Source organism: Anopheles marshallii, chromosome X (assembly GCF_943734725.1).
Source record: "Anopheles marshallii chromosome X, idAnoMarsDA_429_01, whole genome shotgun sequence".
Classification (NCBI taxonomy): domain Eukaryota; kingdom Metazoa; phylum Arthropoda; class Insecta; order Diptera; family Culicidae; genus Anopheles; species Anopheles marshallii.
Genome location: NC_071325.1, coordinates 3,617,240 through 3,636,751, shown reverse-complemented (window position 1 = coordinate 3,636,751; position 19,512 = coordinate 3,617,240). Strand labels below are relative to the sequence as shown.

The 19,512-nt window shown below is 50.6% G+C and overlaps 2 protein-coding genes across 2 annotated transcripts; both read right to left on the bottom strand.

Moving 5' to 3' along the window:
• Nucleotides 1-1,856: 1,856 nt before the first annotated feature.
• On the bottom strand, nucleotides 1,857-2,216 carry LOC128714015 (protein hunchback-like). Its single transcript, XM_053808928.1, has one exon. The coding sequence runs from the start codon at nucleotides 2,214-2,216 to the stop codon at nucleotides 1,857-1,859; it is 360 nt and encodes a 119-aa protein (XP_053664903.1).
• Nucleotides 2,217-2,507: 291 nt separating this feature from the next.
• On the bottom strand, nucleotides 2,508-17,687 carry LOC128707225 (zinc finger protein 1-like). Its single transcript, XM_053802178.1, has 5 exons — nucleotides 17,603-17,687; nucleotides 13,803-13,912; nucleotides 10,154-10,777; nucleotides 3,256-6,172; nucleotides 2,508-2,707 (listed from the first exon to the last, which is right to left on the bottom strand). The coding sequence occupies exons 1-5, from the start codon at nucleotides 17,685-17,687 to the stop codon at nucleotides 2,508-2,510; spliced, it is 3,936 nt and encodes a 1,311-aa protein (XP_053658153.1).
• Between the last annotated feature and the right edge of the window lie 1,825 nt (nucleotides 17,688-19,512).

The following is a 19,512-nucleotide window of genomic DNA, read 5'->3' as shown; positions in this document are numbered from 1 at the left end:
AATTCACTTCTGGGCCGTTGTGCCGTCTACTTCCCGAGTACGCAACACGGCAAGGAAAAAAACATGGTTTCGAAATTAGCCGCTAGATATACTAGACTTAATAGGAATGAGATACAATGTTTCGGGATTAAGATTAAAGGCGCCGGTGTCCTGTGTCTCATGTGTGTCGTGTGTGTTGTGTGTGAGTATTAGGTGTATTGTATGGTACGTTGCCTCTCACTCTCTGTCTCTGTCACAGTCACGCACAAACACACGGCAACCACTGTACCGCCAGGAGAACTGTCAACGTAATGACATCTTTGTGCTTTAGTACATCAGCCAGTAGCAGGGGATGTTGTGAATGTGCGTGTTGGAAGGTTTCCATACATCGGCTGTGGTGTGTGGTAGTGAAGGGTTAGTAGATGGGGGAAGGAAAAGATACAAATAATGGATTATAATCAGCTTAAGCCAAACGTTTTCCTTTCCTTCGTCTTGTTTGAAGCAACAAAAAAAAAAAGGAAAACAATAATAAGCCAAAAAATGTGTTTGTTATAGCACATTTGCGATAATAATATAAACAACTCCCTAATATACAATTGTGCGCCCAACACAATTTGGCAGCCGATGGCAAAAAGGAAGTAGGTTTGAAGGTAGTAGTAAAAACCTAATAGTAATTATAAATGCATGTCGTATGACACTGTTCACATACCGAAACTTTGCTGAATGATACACTGTTTGTGTGTCGCACAGTATCGTGTGCTCGCTTTCCTTTGTTTCTTTAAGTACGACTTTTGGGGGCGTAAGAGAAAGAGAGAGAGAGAGGGTAAGTGAGAGAGAGAGAGAGAAAGAGTGAAAAATAATCGATAAATACGGTGTGTGAGTGTTTGTGTACTAACTGTGCGTTTTGACAGTTGTTTAGTACGCCCCGTCCAGGGCCATTGTCTCGCAACACCTTTCCTATCCTATCTACGTGTTTTGTGTCGGAAAGGAGTGAAATAAAAACAATCAAGGAAAAAAAAAAATACTAAAATGTTAATGTGTAAACAAATCCAACCGGAACGTGTAGTTTCCCGCTGTGCTTGCATGGCTCGTAACGGCGAGAAAGAGAAAGCACACAAATAGTGCACATAAAAAACAAAACAAAAACCGAATCGCAATGAAAATAATAAGTGCTTCCTAGGCGAAAACGAATCCAGTGTCGCAATGGGCAATGATAATACTAATCGTCTTGTCTGACACCCGCTGTCAGAGTGGATTTAACGAATGGTGTGTGTGTGTGTGTGTGTTCTTGTTTATTTATAGTAAGATACACCGTGCACAATGGTAGGGCACTGGCTAACCATTTTTACTGGTCGTACTTCGTGGTGGAGAACCGTAAATGAAAACAAATTAATAAGTATATGTGTTATAATTATGGAAATATTTAGCGCTTACTAAAAGGAAGAATTGTGGACGTGAAGGTTGAGGGAAGAGGTAGAAGAGGGGGGATATCAAGAGTAGTGTTTTGAGGCATAGATAGGCGACGTTTGAAATCTATCATAGAAAAACTAGCATTAAAATATTGAAAAATAATAACTTGAGTCCCTTCTAGGGCACAATAACTTGCAATTTCCTTCTCCGTGTCTCTATTCCGCGTACTCTTATCCGTTCCAGCTTTAGCGCTTTGTTTTTTTTTTTCGTTTGCCTCCCAATAGTGGGTGTTTGTGTCATTACTCATTGGAAATTAATTGTTTGTCATGCTACGTAGGACGATATCTGCACTGCTTCCCAGTCACGCATACGATCTGTCGCACCTGTAAACACGTTTATACATAGCCCACCGTTACGGACATACCGGGCCTGCAGTGGGCTGCATGTCGAAAGGGAATCGAACCCCTTCAGTGTAAACCGCCAGCACTGCCACCGACCGTCGCACCGATACTGCTGGCCGTCATACTGTGTTCGGCGCCGGTCAGAAACGGCACGTTGAGCGTGGCCGATGTCAGGTACCGATCGACAAACAGTCTCCGGCTGAGGTATGGTGCTGGCGCGTCCACCGAGGCGAGCAGCGAGAGTGGATGGTGATGGTGGTGCTGCTGCTGCTGCGGTGCAGTTTGAAGCCGGTGCGGAGGTAGCAGTATGGCGTCCGGTGCTACTACTGGTGCGTTGACTGATTGTAATATCGGTGGGCCTGCTGGTATGCTATGGTGGTGATGGTGGTTGTGGTGATGATGGTGATGGTAGATGGGCTGCTGCATCAGTTCGCCGTGTCGCTCGTCGGTGACATCCAGTTGTGGTGACGTCTGTACTACCGGCAGTGAACCAGATGGCGCTGATGGTGGTACTGGTGGTGGTGGTCCCGGGTACGGTTGCTTCTGGTCCGCCGCACGGGACCGGGCGTACCCGTGGGTGGATGCGAGGCCAACCCTACCCCCACGCCCCCGGCGTAATCCGCGCGGGTGCTGCGGTGCGGGCAGGGCAGGATCGCGATCGTAGGGAGCGGCTAGGCCAGCACCGGGGGACGGAACATCCCGCCCCAGGCCGTTGCCTTATTTGCCCTCCCTGTACGGTTTGCAGTACGAGTACCGATGGTTCATGTGCTGGCTGTACGAGCCGGAATGGGAGAAGCGCTTCAGACATTTGCAGCACTGGAACGGTTTCTCCCCGCTGTGCAGACGCTTGTGCTCGGTCAGATGATGCTTGTGCTTGAACGCCTTCGGACATTCCATGCACTTGTAAGGACGTTGGCCTATGCAAAGAAACGGGGAAAAAACATGGACGAAACAATGGAGATAAGTACACAGGTTTAACAGCGAACTAGCAAGATAGTGATGGGAAACCCTTTTTTTTTTAATCCGAGCGGAACTCGTAAGAACCAAAAGGTTCGTTCATTTTCGTGCCATTCCACTGTGGGTATTTAAAAATACTTGATTACTCTTATCACGGAATAGTTTGTATAAAAAAACACTTAATCTTTTTCGGAGTTTTCCGCTAGAGGGCGCCTTGTGTTACTAACATATTAATGAATTACTGATTATATGATGAATATATTTTGTCCGGAGAGAACGAGAGCGAGAGAGAGAGAAAAAACGTGATGTTTTTTTTCCAATTTGGGTTGCCCGTCAGTGTATCGCCACAGAAGGGAATTTAAAAAAAACGGCCTTTATGTCGCGATAGAACAGTAATGGAGCCGCCCAGTAGCTTATACAAACTTACCACATCGCGATGTGGTTCCGATCGGTCTACCCATCACTACTGTTGGCTGTATGGTGTGTCGTGCAGGTGAGATCTACTTACCAGAATGTTCGTACTTGTGCCGTTGCAAGGAGCTGTGCTTGCTGAACGTCTTGTCGCACTGATCACATACGTACTGACCCTCGGCGTCCGGGGCCGGATGGGTAAGCTGGACGGCCTCCTTGCCGCCCGGCGTGACGCCGGCCCCGCCATTACCTCCGCCGAGCCCGTACGCACCGGCCAACCGCTTCGGCACGTTCAGCATCGACTGCAGCAGGTGCTTCTTGTCCGGGAAGGCACCGTAGTACTTGGAGCCGGCGCCATCGTCCGGTAGCATGTCGCGCGCCCCGGGACTAAGGCTGGCCCGGCCGACCATGCCGCCGGTGGCGGCCGCCGCCGCCGACAGCTTCGGTGAGAACTGCCGCAGCAGCTGGTCCATGTTGGCTAGGTTGGCCGGATGATGATGGTGGGGGTGGTGCGGATGGTGCAGACCGTGCATGGCCGGATATTTGCCGAACGTGTGGGGCGCGTTCGGTACCGGCTGGGAGGGGCCGGTGTGCTGACCCCGCCCGTCCTGGGGCGACGGGGTGTCCCGTGGAAGACCGGTGCCCAGGCCGAGCTTGAGCGGGTTGCCGCCGGTACCGTGCGCGTGCGGCCCGGCCGTCACCCCGTGGATCGGATGAATGTCATGGTAGAAGAATGCCGTCGGCGAGCAGGACGTTTTGATGCTGAGGTTCATGGCTTCGTTCAGCGCGGACATCGTGTCCGCCTGCAGCAGTACGGCCGGTAGCGTACCGGCGGCGAGGGCCGATGCGGCCGCCTGCGAGTTGGTGGCGGCACTCAGCAGTGCCTCCTCCACCGCCAGCAGCCCCTTCTTGACGGACAGATCGAGCGGCTGATCGCCCGTGTCCTGGCCGGTTACGACCGACGGCGCACGGTCGGCATGCAGGGGTGAGATCGGTGCGACGACCGTCGCCACCGTCTGTGGCCCCGGTGGACCACCGTTCGGGTAGGGGCGCACACCACCGGCGCCCATTTTGCGTTCCCGCGACCGATTGTTTTGAAACCACACCTGCACGACGCGTGCCTCCATCTTGACGTGCTGGGCAATCGCCTGGAACTCATCCCGGCTCGGTTTGCTGTTCCGCGCGTAGTACTTCTTCAGCTCGTTCTGCTGCTCCTCGGAGATGGAGGTACGCACCCGTACCTTTCCACCGCCGCCCGCACCACCGTGCGGCCCCGCCAGACCGATGGTACCGGCACCGGCAATGCTGCCGTGGAGACCGTACCCAACACTGCTGCAGTCACCCTTCAGTGCGACCGTATCGTAGTCGGTGTCATCCTCGCTGCAGCTGCTGCTACTGTTGCCGCTGGTGCTGCTGGTCGTACCGTTGACCGTCTGCGCCAGTGGACCCGTTCCGGCCACGAACGGATTGAGCAGCAGCGACCGTTTGCAGAACATTCGGGCGTGCTGCAGCATTTCCGGCTCGGTCGCGAACTCCTCGCTGCAGTAGAGACAGTGCAGCGGCGACCCGGACACCAACGGGGAGGAGGTGGCGGACGGCGAGGAGAAGCGCACCCGTTCGTCGCGATCGGTTAGCTTGAGTTCGGCCATTTCCATCTGATCGATACCGGCGGCGGTCTCATCGGACGGTTCGTCTTTAACGACCGGCTGGGCATGGACGCCGAAGTCACCGTCTGTTGGCATCGATGGAACTGGTGGTTTGTGTTGCTGCTGGGATGGTGCGGTATCGGAGCTGGTAGCTTCGGTCGCCAACTCCTCCACTGGTTCCTGCTTGGGAAGCAACACATGCTTGCTCTCGGCATCGTCGACGAGTTCGCCGTTCGGTGCCTGTTGATGTCCCTCATTCGGCTCACTGGTGTGGTTGTTGCCGGTGCCACCGTGCCGTTCCTCCATATCTTCCCCCTCGTGCTGGGACGTTACACCCTCCGGACAGGACGCCATCACCACCTCCACCTTCTCCACTGCGCAGGTTTCATCCTCCATCTCGTCGACCTCCATTCGGTCGCTATCGGGCGGGTGCGGTTGGTTGCCACCGTCCGTCGGCAGCGCGACCACATCGATGGACGAAGCAGGCCGCCTGGCCGATTCGGGCCGCTGCTCATCGTCCTCACCCGTCCGCGAACCCATCGACCGCTGCTGGCCGTCGTCCATCATCGGTTCGTGCGTGTCACTGCCGGCGGACGACTGTTGCTGCTGGTGATGTTGGGCAGCGTTCGAGAAGTCGAACAAGCGCAACATGTTCGGGTCGAGCATGGCGAACGAGTACGCGAGCAGGGAGGCCTGCTGTATCTTGCTGAACAGCAGCGGATCCATACCCGGCTGGCCGATCGCTTCCAGCTCGTGCTTCGTCGCGGACGAGCAGGACGAGGACGTCGGTGACGGTGAGGTCACCAGCCGAAACCGGCTACCGATGTCCAGCTCGCGGTGCAGAACGCCACCCACACCGTGCTGCGGCCGTAAGCTGATCGGTGCGCGACCAAGCCCACCCGGTCCGAGACCATGCCCGTTCGGTATCCCCGTCAGACCGTTGCCACCGTGGAACGGATACTGGGGTGATCGGTGATTGCTGTCACTGCCACTGCCACTGTTATTGGAACTGTTGTTGTTGTTGTTGTTGCTGCTGTTGATGTTGTTGTTGTTGTTGTTACTGTTGTTGTTGTTGTTGTTGTTGTTGTTATGGTTGAGCCTGATGCCCATGTTGATGCACTTTTTCGAGGTCATGTGGCTCGAGTAGGAGCCGGAGTGCGAGAAGCGCTTGCCACAGTTCGGACAGACGAACGGTTTCTCGCCCGAATGGATGCGCTTGTGCTCCTTCAGATGGTGCTTGAATTTGAACGCTTTATCACATTCGTTGCATTTGAACTTGCGCCGCTGCAACGATTCGTCGTGGGAGATCATGTGGCGCTGGAGTCGGTAGACGTTCGCGAACGGCTTATGGCACACCTTGCAGCTCTGCTTCAGAGTGGAAGAGATAGCAATGTGGAGAAGAGAGGGAGAGAATAGGTTAAATGAAGAATTGCTCGGTAATTTAGACAGACTTTGGAGTATTATAACGATATATTTAACATCAGTAATCATAGAAACACAGGATCTCATAGGAGAGCATCAGAGGACAGCTGATTACTGAGACATTCGTGCTCCGCATGTCCAAGGCTTTTTAAAACTCTATTTTTCCAACTCCTCAAGTATCTTCAACTCTTTAGTACGCTTCTGTAGATCCATCAAAACAGATTTCTAACAGACGATCCATGTAGAAATCCTCAGTAAACTCACGCTATCTTCAGAGGTACCTTTAATACCTAAATATGCTTTCGTAAATCGGGGAGTCATCAAAACCAACGTCAAACAGATAGACGAGTATCTTGAAATTTGCAAACTACTGCTTCAGTACATCCCTTCAGTACAATACTATTTCCAGAAAGTACTTCTCCGTACTTGAACATAATTCCAAAGTTCCAAAGCCATCAAAACCAATGTCAAACAACAAGACTAGAATCTATACAGATGTCACGCAACGTCTGCTTCGTTGGCCACCTGTCAGTCGGCATCGTATGCTAAGCTCAGGGTTTGCTGCTGGGTCTGTAGATACCTCTGCGATAGATCCCAGAATTCCCAGAATTGGGAAATTCATACAATTTCATCACGACCGTGTCCACTGCTGGGAATTCCCTTTAGAATCACCACCTATGAATCTAGAGATCCTTTAGAATTAATATCTGTGACGTTCAATCTTTCAAACCCCACCTCTTAAAGCTCAACAATGTCACCTGATATATATTAAGATTAGACATAAGACCATTCTCAGAACCTGCGATTCAATGCAAGCAAATTAATAAATAAAATAGAAAATAAATAAAACAGCGTCACGCCAGCGCCTCTTCCCTGTCAGGCAATTCTCGGCGCAGGGCATTAGCTAACCTGTCAACCGCGCTCAAGGGTTAAGCCTTCACAGGCAGCAAATCTGTCGCTAGAAGGGGAGCGCCATCTTTCATTACCCTTTTGGGTGAGCGAAGTAAACAAATTTGTATTCAATCAACGCAGCATGAGGGAAAAGGACAACACAAAACAAACGACGACGGCGACAACGATCCCAAAATTAGTGTCTCCAACTCATTTGCAGCTGGGCTTCAAGAGTGGCGTTCCCTGCTGTATATCAGTTGCCACCGGTGTCGAGAAGTGCCAGTGAAGCAGAAGGAGTAAAATATATGTATTGCAACGATATCGTCGCTGTACGCTGTACGGTAAAAATATCCATCAGCGTTACGGCTTTTGCAATCCCACAAAAGCAAAGCACACACACACAAAAAAAACCTTGCTCACCGCGTTTCCGGTGTGTGTAATTGTAAATGCATCTCCATTTTCTTGTTCCTTACTTTCTTGCTTCTGGTTCGCACACGGTTTAGTGAAGCGGTTCGTGTGTTGCGACAAGTGTAAGGTCCCGAAATCACGCACTAAACAGTGCGATCACACAATCACATCGTACTGACGCGCGACGGTTTGGTTTCGGGAGACCCTGACTTATATCTTTTGTCCGCGCGTTGGTAGACACAGGCGAGACCAAGGTGGATATGGCCACGCACCTGGCAACGGGATGGTTAACAGCGCACAAAGCCGGGTTAAATGCGCCGGGGTGTCACGCAAACGGGAAGTGTCATTTTTCATCAACGACTCACTCCCGGCAGGGCGGAGAATGATAAATACACCGAGTGACCCTGCCCGCCGTAAAGTAAACGGGTTACGGTACGTTTGCTACCGGTTCACTAATACTAGCACGAACGAACCACGGATAACGGGGGCGCTGACAGTTCCAGCAGGTTATGGGCGCGAACTGTCAAACGTTAAGTGTTTGTTTTTGTTTGATTAGTAGTGAAGAGTTGATACTGAGATTTTCTGCAATTAATCTTAGAACCATGAACAATTGCAGGTGAATTATCGTAGCAGAAGTAAATAAAGACAACCGTTTAATTAAATTTCTGTGCACTTTTTCTTTCCCTCCTTCAGACGCTCGTCATTTCGTCACAGCCGCCCGAGAAAGAGACGCTCGGGTGCCGGTGCCGGTGTGCTTCCCCCGCCTGCCCGCCTGGCGATCGTCTCAGCAAAGGTAGGAAAAACACCGGTTTTTCCTCTGCCGGTGCGACGGCCGAAAGCAGGAAAATAAAGGGGGGAAAAAACAATAGGAATGCGGACAGGGGATTTTGTATGCGAGTGTGTGCCGGCGTTGGCTGTCAGTGGTGCAGCCGCCTGGTACAGCCCGGTTTTTGGCCGGTGGGAAAGCAGATGTTCACGTTTTTCCATTTTTGGAGGACACATGGCCACATTTTATATATGGGCGTGCGGCGTGGCAGACAGCGGCAGCGAAAAACTGCTACCGCCGTTTGCCGACCGACCGAAAAACCAAAATGGTTTAAAAATAAAAACCGTTTCCCCCCCCCCCTCCCCCCAACCCCCCCTGCGCATCCCCAGAGCCACTGTCGTAACGCACATTTCGGGGAGGTACGTACGGGCCCCGGGGTCTTCTATATAGGTATAATTGCACCTATGGGAGGAAGGGGCGAGGGGGGGGTGAGGTGGAGTTCGCCTGTCAGCGCGTTGCAGGAAGGTTTTTCGATCGAGTTACCGGGATGGTCGCTTCCTTCTTCGGGTGTTTAGATGTGTTTGCTGTTGTTGTTTGGTTGCTTCTGTCACGACGCGACGAGTTCTTTGTTGTTTTTTTCCCCTTTCTTTCGGCAGCTATGTCTGCACCATCCGATGATGCGTATCAAAGGTGTACACACAAGTTGTGGAGTTTATTGAGAAGATCTTCATCTTCAGGTAATAAATGAAAATTCCAAACACCAGTGGACGCTGGCCAATGCTCCATTGCGACTCATTTCCGACAGTGTTGAGTCAGAAAAAGTTCCATTAAAACACAAAACCAAGGGACGCCTTTCCTTCAGAACGCATCTCTTAGTCAACCAATAAAAAAATCGAGCAGATTGGGCCCTTGCACGAAGGTGTTCTGGGAGGTGGAGGCGAAGCGAACCCGCAAAGCGCACGCGACGAGGACAAAGAAGCGCTCACCGTCTCTCGCCGTGGTTTCTACGATTGGGATAAGCAACGGCACAACGAAGGCTGGAAGGGTGCCTTGCTTGTATGGGGGGGTTTTTTTTGTGTTGTAAAATGATAGCGCGATACCGAGTGGGGGTTTCGAATGACCTGGCGAAGGTTGCAACAGTGAATCACGCCGGGTGGCTGAGCCGAGTGAAAACGGAGGAAAATCAAAGATTGGTGATTGGGGAAAGGGGTGGCACGGGGGCGGGCAGTGGCGCCGGGTTGAAGTGGTCGTTGAGACTTTGAGCCGCGTCTTCGACGATCGCCATAACCTTCGAGCGTGCGTTGCGTTGTGCCCGGTCGCATGCCATAACCGTGGAATTCGTCGAACCCCGTGGTGCGTTTTTTTTTTTGCAGCAGAAACTAACGTGATTATTTCAAGAGGACAGCAGGGCGATAAAAAACCTCCCCCTTCTGTTTGAATTCTTTGTGTAACGGATGAAGCTACTAAGCGTGGGGAATTTGGCGGGGGGGGGGGGGGGGGGGGGGGGGGGTTGTTGGGAACCTCCGCAATAGCCGAGGGGATCTTATAGACGAGGGAAACCCTCGAGAAAACCATTGGATGCCAAGAAGCGGTGCCAGTAATCCGGACCCCCAAAACTTCAGTTCATTATGCGAAGTTATAGCTAGCGCTCGCTAGTGACTGCTATAGATGTACATCTGAATCGTATATTGAGCACATCCACATCTACGACAGGTAGCAGTAGTTGGCGGGCACAGCGGTGGCGCTGTTTAATTTTAGCGCACCCTTTTTACCATTGTACCGTCAACCCGTGTCACCCGGTGGGTTTTGCAGAGGAGCTTTGAAACCGCTAACTGGCAGCGACAATGAGGCATCTTACTTACCGCATCGGCCGATGGTGGATGGTGCAGCTCGTGCCGTTCCAGCTGATCCCGGCTGGCGAATGTCGTCGGACACTGGGCACAGTCGTACACGGCGTGCTCGCCGTCCTTGACCGTACCGCCGGTCGGTAAGCTCGGGCCGCTGCTGGAGTTGCTGCTACCGTCCTGGGCCGGGCTGATCACCATCGAGCGCGGCCCGTACGGCAGACTGCCCGGTACGGTTTGCGGTGCCAAACCCGCCATAAGTAGATCGCGCGGTACCGCACCGGACGCCACCTCCGCATCTTCCTCGTCCGGCTCGTCGTCCAGCAGCTTGGTCGCTTGGTGTTTCTGCTGTTGGAGCTGCAGCAAGCTGACGCATTTTGCCTGCAGTCGGCTGCCGACGAGATCCCCGCTTGCTCCGCGCCCACCCGCCAAACTGGGCGCCGGTGGTTCCGGTGGGGCGGCGGGTGGTGGTGAGGCCGCGTCCGGATCGACATGGTGTTCGTCTTCCTCTGCCATGCTGTTGCCGACGTCTTCGTCGTCGTCGTCGTCGTCGTCGTCCGGTTCGGCTGTGTCGGTCTCAAACTTTGCCCTTGGGCCGCCTGGGCTTCCGCTGTGGTTAAGCTGAACGTGTTCTTTCAGCGCCTGGAAACGAACGGGTACGAAATAAAAATCGGGGTGGAAGATAAAAACATAAAAAAGGCGCACGCTTTTCAGTGGTTTTTGGTAGTGGTGATCGTAACCAACGTTCGGTAGCATCGTGAGTCATGGAGCGGTATGAGTCATGGGGTTGGGGCGATATCTTGCGCAATATAATGCAACTGGTGCGTTTGGGCTTCGGTTGCTAAACTATGAGTCACGCGGGACAATTCTGTAATTGCGGCGATGAATGGCTTTTCATTTAGACATCAGCCATGGCTAAGAATAGTAGAAGCAGACTAGAGGACAATAGAATAGGCAAGTCTCTTTTGGACAGCATGACAGCTTTGTATGAGTGTTATTGAGTAGTACGAAGTGTCAAATGACTGGATGACACGCAGCCATGCCGGCCGTGCTGGAGATACACCGAAATTGGAACAGGTTCCAGCGTTGTTTGCTACTTTCTAGCCGGACCAGATCTCTCCGCCATAATGCCGCACAGAGACCGTGTCTGTCTGTTGATGTCCCGTGCTGTCATCAATTGCAATCAATTGCTTTCGTTTCTTGCTGCCCCGTATTGGCGGGTACCGTCATCAACACACTCAGTAGATGGAGGTCGCTGACGAATGAGCGGAGAGCGAATAAAAACAAACCCGACAAAGGGAGAAGCGGCCCTACGGAATTCAGCGAGGCGATGCTTATGCGAATGCTGCGTGATCCTTGACGCAGGGCTTGACGTTCATCCTTCACCCATTCCCCCCGTTTATTCCACCACCCCCAAAACCCCGCGTTCCAAGCCGCTTCTACCTTTGCGGGTGCTAAAACCCGAGCTAGGATGTTATCAATTGCTGATTGTTTTTTGTTTGTCTACTTGGCTGCAAACGTCAACCTGCGCGGTTGGTTTAATCTGCGCCCAGACGAACATGTCATGATCGGGCACATCGCGTGGCTCGATTTGCCAAGCGTTTTCTAGGCCGAAACACAATCATTCACACGCAAAGAGCGTCACACATAGGCAGAGGGTGCTGTACGCCTCGTTACCTTCATTCTCCTTCACCTATTTTTGCTGCGGCCCGCGCATAATGGCGGGCAAAATCCTTCGCAAGCCTTCATTCAAGCGACATATTGTTGATACAGTGATGCTCCGCTTTCTCGGGGCTCGGGGCTTATCATCAAACACTACCTTCCCTGTACGTTTTTTAATCATTCTACCGTTCTTGCCCTGCTGCAATCAACTCGCCGCAACGCTACTCGTCTGTATTCTACGGCCGGAGCGACAATTGTAAATTGTTTATTGAGACTAGATTTTATTATTTCGCTTCCCTGCATCCCTTACCATCTCACGCACCTCGGGTCCCTCTGCCCTGCCCTCCTCAACCCTCAACCATTCTCAAAAGCTGACGACATCTCGTTGTTGCGTCAGATGAGGAAGGCTTTTATGGCAAATCAAATCTCAGAATAAACACGAAAAAGCCAAATTTACGTAAAACCGTGTAAACCCAAAAAGAAACGGCGAAAAAAAAAGGTATACACACACCCATACACACCACACTGCAATAGTGTGTGTGAAAATTTGGACCATTTGGAGGTGATCCGGGTGGTTCTTTTTTCCTGTTTGTTGTTTAAGTTTTGATTTGAAAATAATTTCACTTCCGCGACTACCGTGCACCGGGGCGAGCTTCAATAGCAATTCGCATCTGGTTTTCGATACGCCGCAATTGAATTCAGGTCGCCCAAAAACCGGGCGAATATGTCACGAGAATGGTGAGTTTTCGCCGCTGATTGGGTTATTGGGTGGAATCTGTTTTATTGGATCGTTGATGCTACAAAGACGAACATTATTTTACCAATAATTGATGGAGTTCTGGATGTATGCTTGGTAGCTGTTATTACGTTCTAACATCCTGATCTGCCAGGGAGCTCTTTGGTGTCGTGCCGCTATGTGCGGTCTGGTGCACCGAGGGCAGCGTATCGAATCTCACCTGAACCCTGACCATTTAGTCGATTTTATAACCCAAAGTCTTGGTCGACCGATGTATAAGCCAGGTCTCGTTAACTTGAAAAGAGACAGCTGTGGAATTGATCTTGTGCTTTTCCAGCGCTCAGCAAACCTCACCATTGTTTTCCAACTTCAAATGGTTTGAAGCATCCTCCGAAATGTGTTACTTATCTCTTAGCCGCCTTTAATATAAATTATCTAGCATTATCAGCGGCTTCTGGACTGCTTTGTTTTTTTTGTTTTAATGGTGGTGTAAAATAAAACTTTCTCCAGCTAAAAATAGTGTTTGCGGGGGTGGTTTGACGTACAGCAGGCCCGCACAACCCGGGAGCGTGAGCGACACCGCCATCATGTTGTTGTAGCGCTGGTCCTAGACCAGGTCCGATCGCCCGCAAAAGCAGCGCACGGTGTGCAGCAAAAAAAAAAACTGCCATTAAAGATAAGGAGATGGAGGCAAAGTAAAACCCCAAAAAAATAAAACAAGACCACCGAAAATAAAAGAGTAGTAAAAACAACCTGGACTAAATTTATTTTTCCAACCAGCGGAGGCAGTGGAGGTCCACCGGGCGGTTGGATGGCCTCGGGGCAATAGCTGGACTACAACAGTGGTGAATGCGCGGTGTAACATGAGAGGGGCCCGGGGTCGTAGTGTAGTTAAAAATGGTATGTAGCATCAAACACCAAAAAATAGCACCAATCGATCAATCCGTGTGCATCGAACAGTGTTGGAGGGAGAGAACCATATGGAGGTTCTCGTGTCGTGGGAAATCTCCGGAATACGAACTCATTTCGTATTTTCGAGTGGAGTGGGTTTTTGTGATTGGGCGGGAATGGGACGGAGAAGTAGTTGGATACTACTGCCCGGAGGGAAACTTTTGGAACAACACCGTTCCTACATGAAATTGGTTCTTTTCCTCTGCTTTGGTAGTGGCCTCTATACCCTCCCGGAAGTGTATTCAGGTCGGAGAAGTTATTCGAATGTGCGAAGAGTGAAAAAAAACACACCTATGTGAACAGATTGCAGACACTTACCTCGATTCCCTGAACCGTCTGGTGGCACTGAGGGCACTGAACGCAGCAATCGCCGTCCGCTAGTGCATCGTTTTCACTGTCCTTCGGTAGTCCGGATGGCAAGGAAGGAACTGCAGTATTAGGAGAGGTAAATAAAAGAACAGCATAAGTTAGCAAACAGTTTGCTGAATAACGGTGGGATGAAAAGAGCACGCTAAACAGCAATTACGAAAACCGAAAACGGCCCCCCCGAACACGTAACCTTCGACAGCAACTTTCGCAAAGCCTACAGCTCGAGCACGCACGCGAGGGCGGTGAAAATGTAAAAACCGCCCCGAACTGCTCAGTGGAGCGCCGATGAACGAAACGAACGGCGGTATCCCTTACGCTATATATAGCGATTTAGATCAGCTACGTTGACCGTCACCGGACGTCCGTTGCAAACGGTGAAGCACGCGCACAGCTATAGAACACGCTGCCCGAAACCCGCCCTTTTTCTCGCCCGTATGGCGTGGGGAAGCTACCGCGATAAGCGTTTGTTTGTTTGCACCTGCCCGGTAAATTGGGCCAGCAAACGCTGTACGCTTGCATCACGTGCCCGACCAATGGTAAAACGGTGGCGTGGAACCATAATCAGCAAACCGAGCGTTGTGTGTCCACCATTTTGAGTGCACGAAGTCACTGGCGTTGATGGGAATTTAAGTCTTGAAGATACATGTTTGTTGTCCTATACTTTGATCAGGTCTTCAAACATATGGGGGTGCTCCTGATATTGTCACAACTCGTAGCAGAATAATACCTTTTTGCAGTACATATATCTTGAAGTAGTCCAAATGAACTATTTCGAGGACTATTCTCCAAAGTCATCTAAGTCATCTGGTATATTTGTGTTATCCAAGTCACCTAGATTTGAGGTAAGTCATTCGGAGGTATTCTACTGAAGTTTTTAGGTCAAAGAACTACCTCCTAATCAGTAATCACACAAAGAGACTTACAATCGGAACGTTTTGAGGACAAGGACAAGCCGTGCGTTGGAAATTCTAAGATTCTAAGAGTAGTTCTGAAAGTTCTTGATAACACTGCTAGAATTCCACCAGCAATTGAAACTGATAGAATTTGTTTGGGCATTTAGAGTCATATTTACGTTTGGATTGCTGTGCAGCATCATAACAACGATAGAGCTCTGGAATTTAGGCATCTCTTGTAAAAATTCGAGTTTATCAGGAACTTATGCATCGTCTAGGATTCGGGAATTCACAAATATTGGAGAAAAAGCTTGGAAGAGTTGACTTTATACATTCAAAAACTCTGGAGTAACTGGATGTCTTTTAGGTACGTGGGTGTTGGAGTTTTATTGGAGCTCAGTGCTACAAGGAACCTGGAACCGTTGATAGTTACACGACCTTATTAGATCAAAGTCCACGCACACGGTGAATTTCTTAGATTTTGGTGCAAAACTTCAAAGTTAAAATGTCACCCATTTGTAGTCACTTGTCTAAAGTGTTACCGGTATAGACATCCTATATCGGCGTATGTTCCAACACTTTCGTATATTTGGTGAATCTGGACCACTTCGTAGCCGTTGCCTAAACCAAACAGATAACGAGCACACGGGCACAATAGTCCCGACCGCGTCCAACCGGAACGCGACTCTTTCGGGATGGAAATCGAACGCGGAACAACCTGTCGGGATCGAACATTCACCACACGCGACCGCACGCGGTACCCGTTCGGTTTGGCATACGGACGGGGCCGAGAATTTCCGTCAATAAAAATTCTGAACGCCCCGACACACTATCGCCAGCACAAAGGCTTATCACTAACCCTGCCCGGGGTTTCTGTACGGTGATGCTGTACGGGACACCATTATCGCGGTCCACCAGTCCAGCTTTCCGCACCATGGTGCTTGTGTGTGTGTGTGTGTGTGTACACACACATCAACGAAGGCCACTAGGTACCTCGCTTGTGTACCTTTTTCTTCACATTTCGGTACCCTTTCGCCGGGGGAATACACAAATCCCTCCCGGGTGCTGATAATTGAACGTACGCAGCCACACAGGGTCTGCTGTGGTGCTGTGGTGTGGACACGGTGGCTTTATCGCACGCTCGGTACGATGATCTTGCAGAACCCCGTACCACAACCCTGTGCCTTTTGCTGTTGCTGATGTTGCGCTACCAGCAACGACGGGTGGCCACTACCGATCGCCCTTTTTTTTGCGTATAGTGGGAACGACTCCACTGCCTTGATAACGGGTTCCACCCAACAACACACACACACACACACGAGTACACCGCGATCCGGTGATTGCGGTTAGCACAAGCGGAAGTCTTATTTCCGTGCGCACAAAACCTTCCAGATAGCAGCAGCACACGGTTCGGGAATTTCCAGCAGGCACTGGTGAGCACCACATGCGGGGGTGGAAAGCGGTCGCCGTTGACGCAAGCACTGCAGTAACACGTCAGCGAGCTCGCGCCGATGATGGAGGGTGAGGAGGCGGGCACCGTTTCATCTGCGCTGGACACTGGAGATCGCACCGGGGCCAGTGTGTCCGGTGGTGTTTTGGTGTAACGGCACGTTTTGTTGATTGTTTGCGTTTGCGGACATTGGGATTGTGTTGATGCTTCCGCAACGCTGTTGGAAGAGGTTGTCTAGAGACAGACAACACACGTAACCTGCTTATTGGGAGTTTATTGGAAGATTTGCTCGGGTGTGAAGATGTAGCTCTTAAAGAGCTATTAACAAGGGTTAGTATTGGCAGGTACGCAAGATCCTGCTAATATCTGAGGTCGCTGTCCGGATCGTCCAACATCCAGAAAGGGAGATATCTGCCGTATGATATCCAAATGCGATATCTCATCAGATTTCTAATTCTGCGCCGCAGGTTGCAGAGGAGTGTACACCGACCTCACCAGTTCCTGTTCGAACTCGCATCACTTTTATCACCCGTAGGTGACGTTGCGCGAGTCATCCACTGGGAAGCCAGCTGGGAAGGTGCCTGTTTCTACCTGTTCCAACTGTTAGACCCGTTGCAAAATGGCTAATTGTTCTCCTCACTATCAGCGGGAATGACTCAAGTGTGCGATATAGACACAACACCTTGCAGTAGCACACACACACACACACACCGTAATCCCATACATCCGAAGGGGTCTCGCAATGGTTCCGGACGTACGGAATCTACCTTATCGACCAAAGAAAATGGTGGAAATGGAAGCGCAAAATGAAACAAAATAAAGGAAAAGCAAACAGCGAAGGTGTGCGCACGGTAGCGCCATTCGTGCAACACACAACATGGGAGGAGTCCGAGCGACGCGCTCTAAGAGCGAGAAGGTCCTACTGCGGAAGGATACACAGCGCAAAGGTGTGTGTCTGTGTGGCGGTGTTGCATCCTTCTGATGCGCTGAAGGTGACTCGGGACAGAAACGGTTTCGAGGCAGATAAATCAACGCGAAGAAAAGAGGCAAGAAGAGGCACACGACGAACACACACACAAACACATCCTAAAGAAAGAAAAAAAAAACAACAAAACGGGGAAGGTAACTGCGCTCATTCGGGCGTTCGGGTTTGACGGTCGAATCAATGGGCAGGGGTAGCCTTAGCTGTACATAAGCGATTTATATATCTCGCACGATCATCGCTCCAGGTGGGACTGGTTTTGTCTTCTCGGCTGCATCTTGCTTAAAAAGTGACACACACACACGCACACACACTGAAGCAATCGAAGAAACAATCGTACGGGTCTCAATCAGAGGGTCGCAACCCCCTTTTCCCTCTCTACCTCCCATACCCCGAAAAAAAAACCCCCAACAGGTACACTTACATTGCAGGGAAAACTTGGTCGAAGATGGCATGATACTTCCTTCCGCGTTGTAGTACGTCGGCACAGCAACGCTGCAGGACACCATTGATTGGGATTTCGTTGTTTTTTGCCGTCAAACCGGTGGTGCGTGCTGGTCGTGCCTCCCTTGTACTCTGGTTGCCTGATTGAAGTGCGCTACTTCCGCCACCGCACAATCCACAAACACACACACACGCCCAGTGCACACGAATTTAAAACAATGGCGATTTTTTTTTTGTTGCTTTTTACTTTAATTAAAACAATTACAAACAAAAAACACTTGAACGACCACGCGCCTCCACCGGAATGAACCGAAAATTGAGGATTTTCACTAAAAATCGCCGCGATCAAGCACGCGAAAATGCACACACTTTTCACACAATTCTTTGTTTGCTTCGAGCTGCCGTCGCTCGTTTCTTCAATAGGTTTGATTGGTGGCTTGTTAATTTCGTGTTTTTCGGCCTCCTTCCTGTGTGTGTGTTTTTTTTTTGGTTTCCTTGGCGAGTTTTTCCTTGCTCGCTTCCGTTGCGTGTGCGGGATGGGTGGGAGTTGGGAATGGTGGTGGTGGTGGTGGTGGTGGTGATGGTGGTGGTGATGGTGGTTTGTACACCTTTTACAACATTCACCCGTCCCGTTGATAGTAGACACGGTTGGCCGGTGTGCGGTGTGCTGCCAGCGGAGGAAAGGGTGTGCAAACACCGCGCACCACACACACACGGTACGGTACCGATTGCTGCCGGTCGCACATTCCGCGGTGGTGGTGTCCCGCCGTAACGCACCTGACCACCCTTTATTTTACTTTTAATTTTTCGTTTAACTACTGCTGCCACACACACGATCCACGCACGGAGCGCAACGCATTAGGCGTGGTGCGGGTACACATACAACACACACACACACGGGCACGGACGCGCACACAGTTGCCACGTTGTAAGTTTTTAAATCAACCACAGCACCGCTAGACGATGGCTTTTATGCACCGTTTTGGCTTTTCGTTTTGCTTTTTGCAATCACACTGGAACCATTGGCACACGTAAATCACTGCAAACGCGTGAGAAGAAAGCGAAGAGAGGGAAAGAAGAGAGGGGGAAGAAAATTAGTGAAAATAGGATAGAATACGGAACGAGCAGTAGAAGGGTTGCCCTATATTTTAATCTTATTTTTTGCCCGTTTTTTTTTTTTGATTTTGCGTTTCGATCTACAACCATGTCCTCCGCAAGTTGGAGGCACTCCTGCAAGATGGAGTTGATTGTAGACTGTGTTTTTGGCTTCATACACGCTGTGTAGCTAGTCGTTGCGTTGGAAAACGGAAGGAAGCGTCCGTAATAAACCACTCACACACGGCATACACCGCCGAACGGTCGCTAAAGTGCTAAAGCTAAAGTAAGCGCACGGAAATGTAGGACTTAAGTGGTTCCTTTTGGTGTGAGGCTCTCCTATAGATATTCTCCCAACTTCATCCTTTTAGAAGGTTTGGAAGCTTTTGGGAAGACTCTTCCAGCACCAAAAACAATAATTAACTGTTCTTAACCAAAGCGAACGCCACTTCGGTGAGGTAGTCTCCGTCCGCAGACGCAGGGCCGTGTTTAGGTTGATGGTGATTGTTTGAATTCTGTTTGACAAAAAATAAAACCCCCGCGTAACATCCTCCCGGGGACGCACTGCAGGCACCTTCAGCCACCGCAACACACTCACACTAAAGGTCCTCTGTATGTGCCTTTTTTTTTGCTGTTTGTTACACGAAGTCGACACACGGCTTCCAAGCAAACAGAACACGCCCGATCGTGGTGAGGAAGGATCGGTTTTGTTCTCCTTCAAGTATCCACACGCAAATCCTGCAAATCGTTGTAGTTTTGGGGGGGGGGAGGGCCCGAACCACTAAACACCAACCG

Bases quoted from the DNA above. Each gene is read 5' to 3' on its own strand.
- LOC128714015 (XM_053808928.1), bottom strand. From the start codon at position 2,216: ATGCAGCAGCCCATCTACCATCACCATCATCACCACAACCACCATCAC.
- LOC128707225 (XM_053802178.1), bottom strand. From the start codon at position 17,687: ATGGTGTCCTGCAGCGTTGCTGTGCCGACGTACTACAACGCGGAAGGA. The intron at 13,913-17,602 runs GTAAGTGTACCT...CTAATACTGCAG, and splicing joins GACCAAGTTTTCCCTGCAAT to TTCCTTCCTTGCCATCCGGA. The intron at 6,173-10,153 runs GTAAGTAAGATG...TCCACTCTGAAG, and splicing joins ATCCACCATCGGCCGATGCG to CAGAGCTGCAAGGTGTGCCA.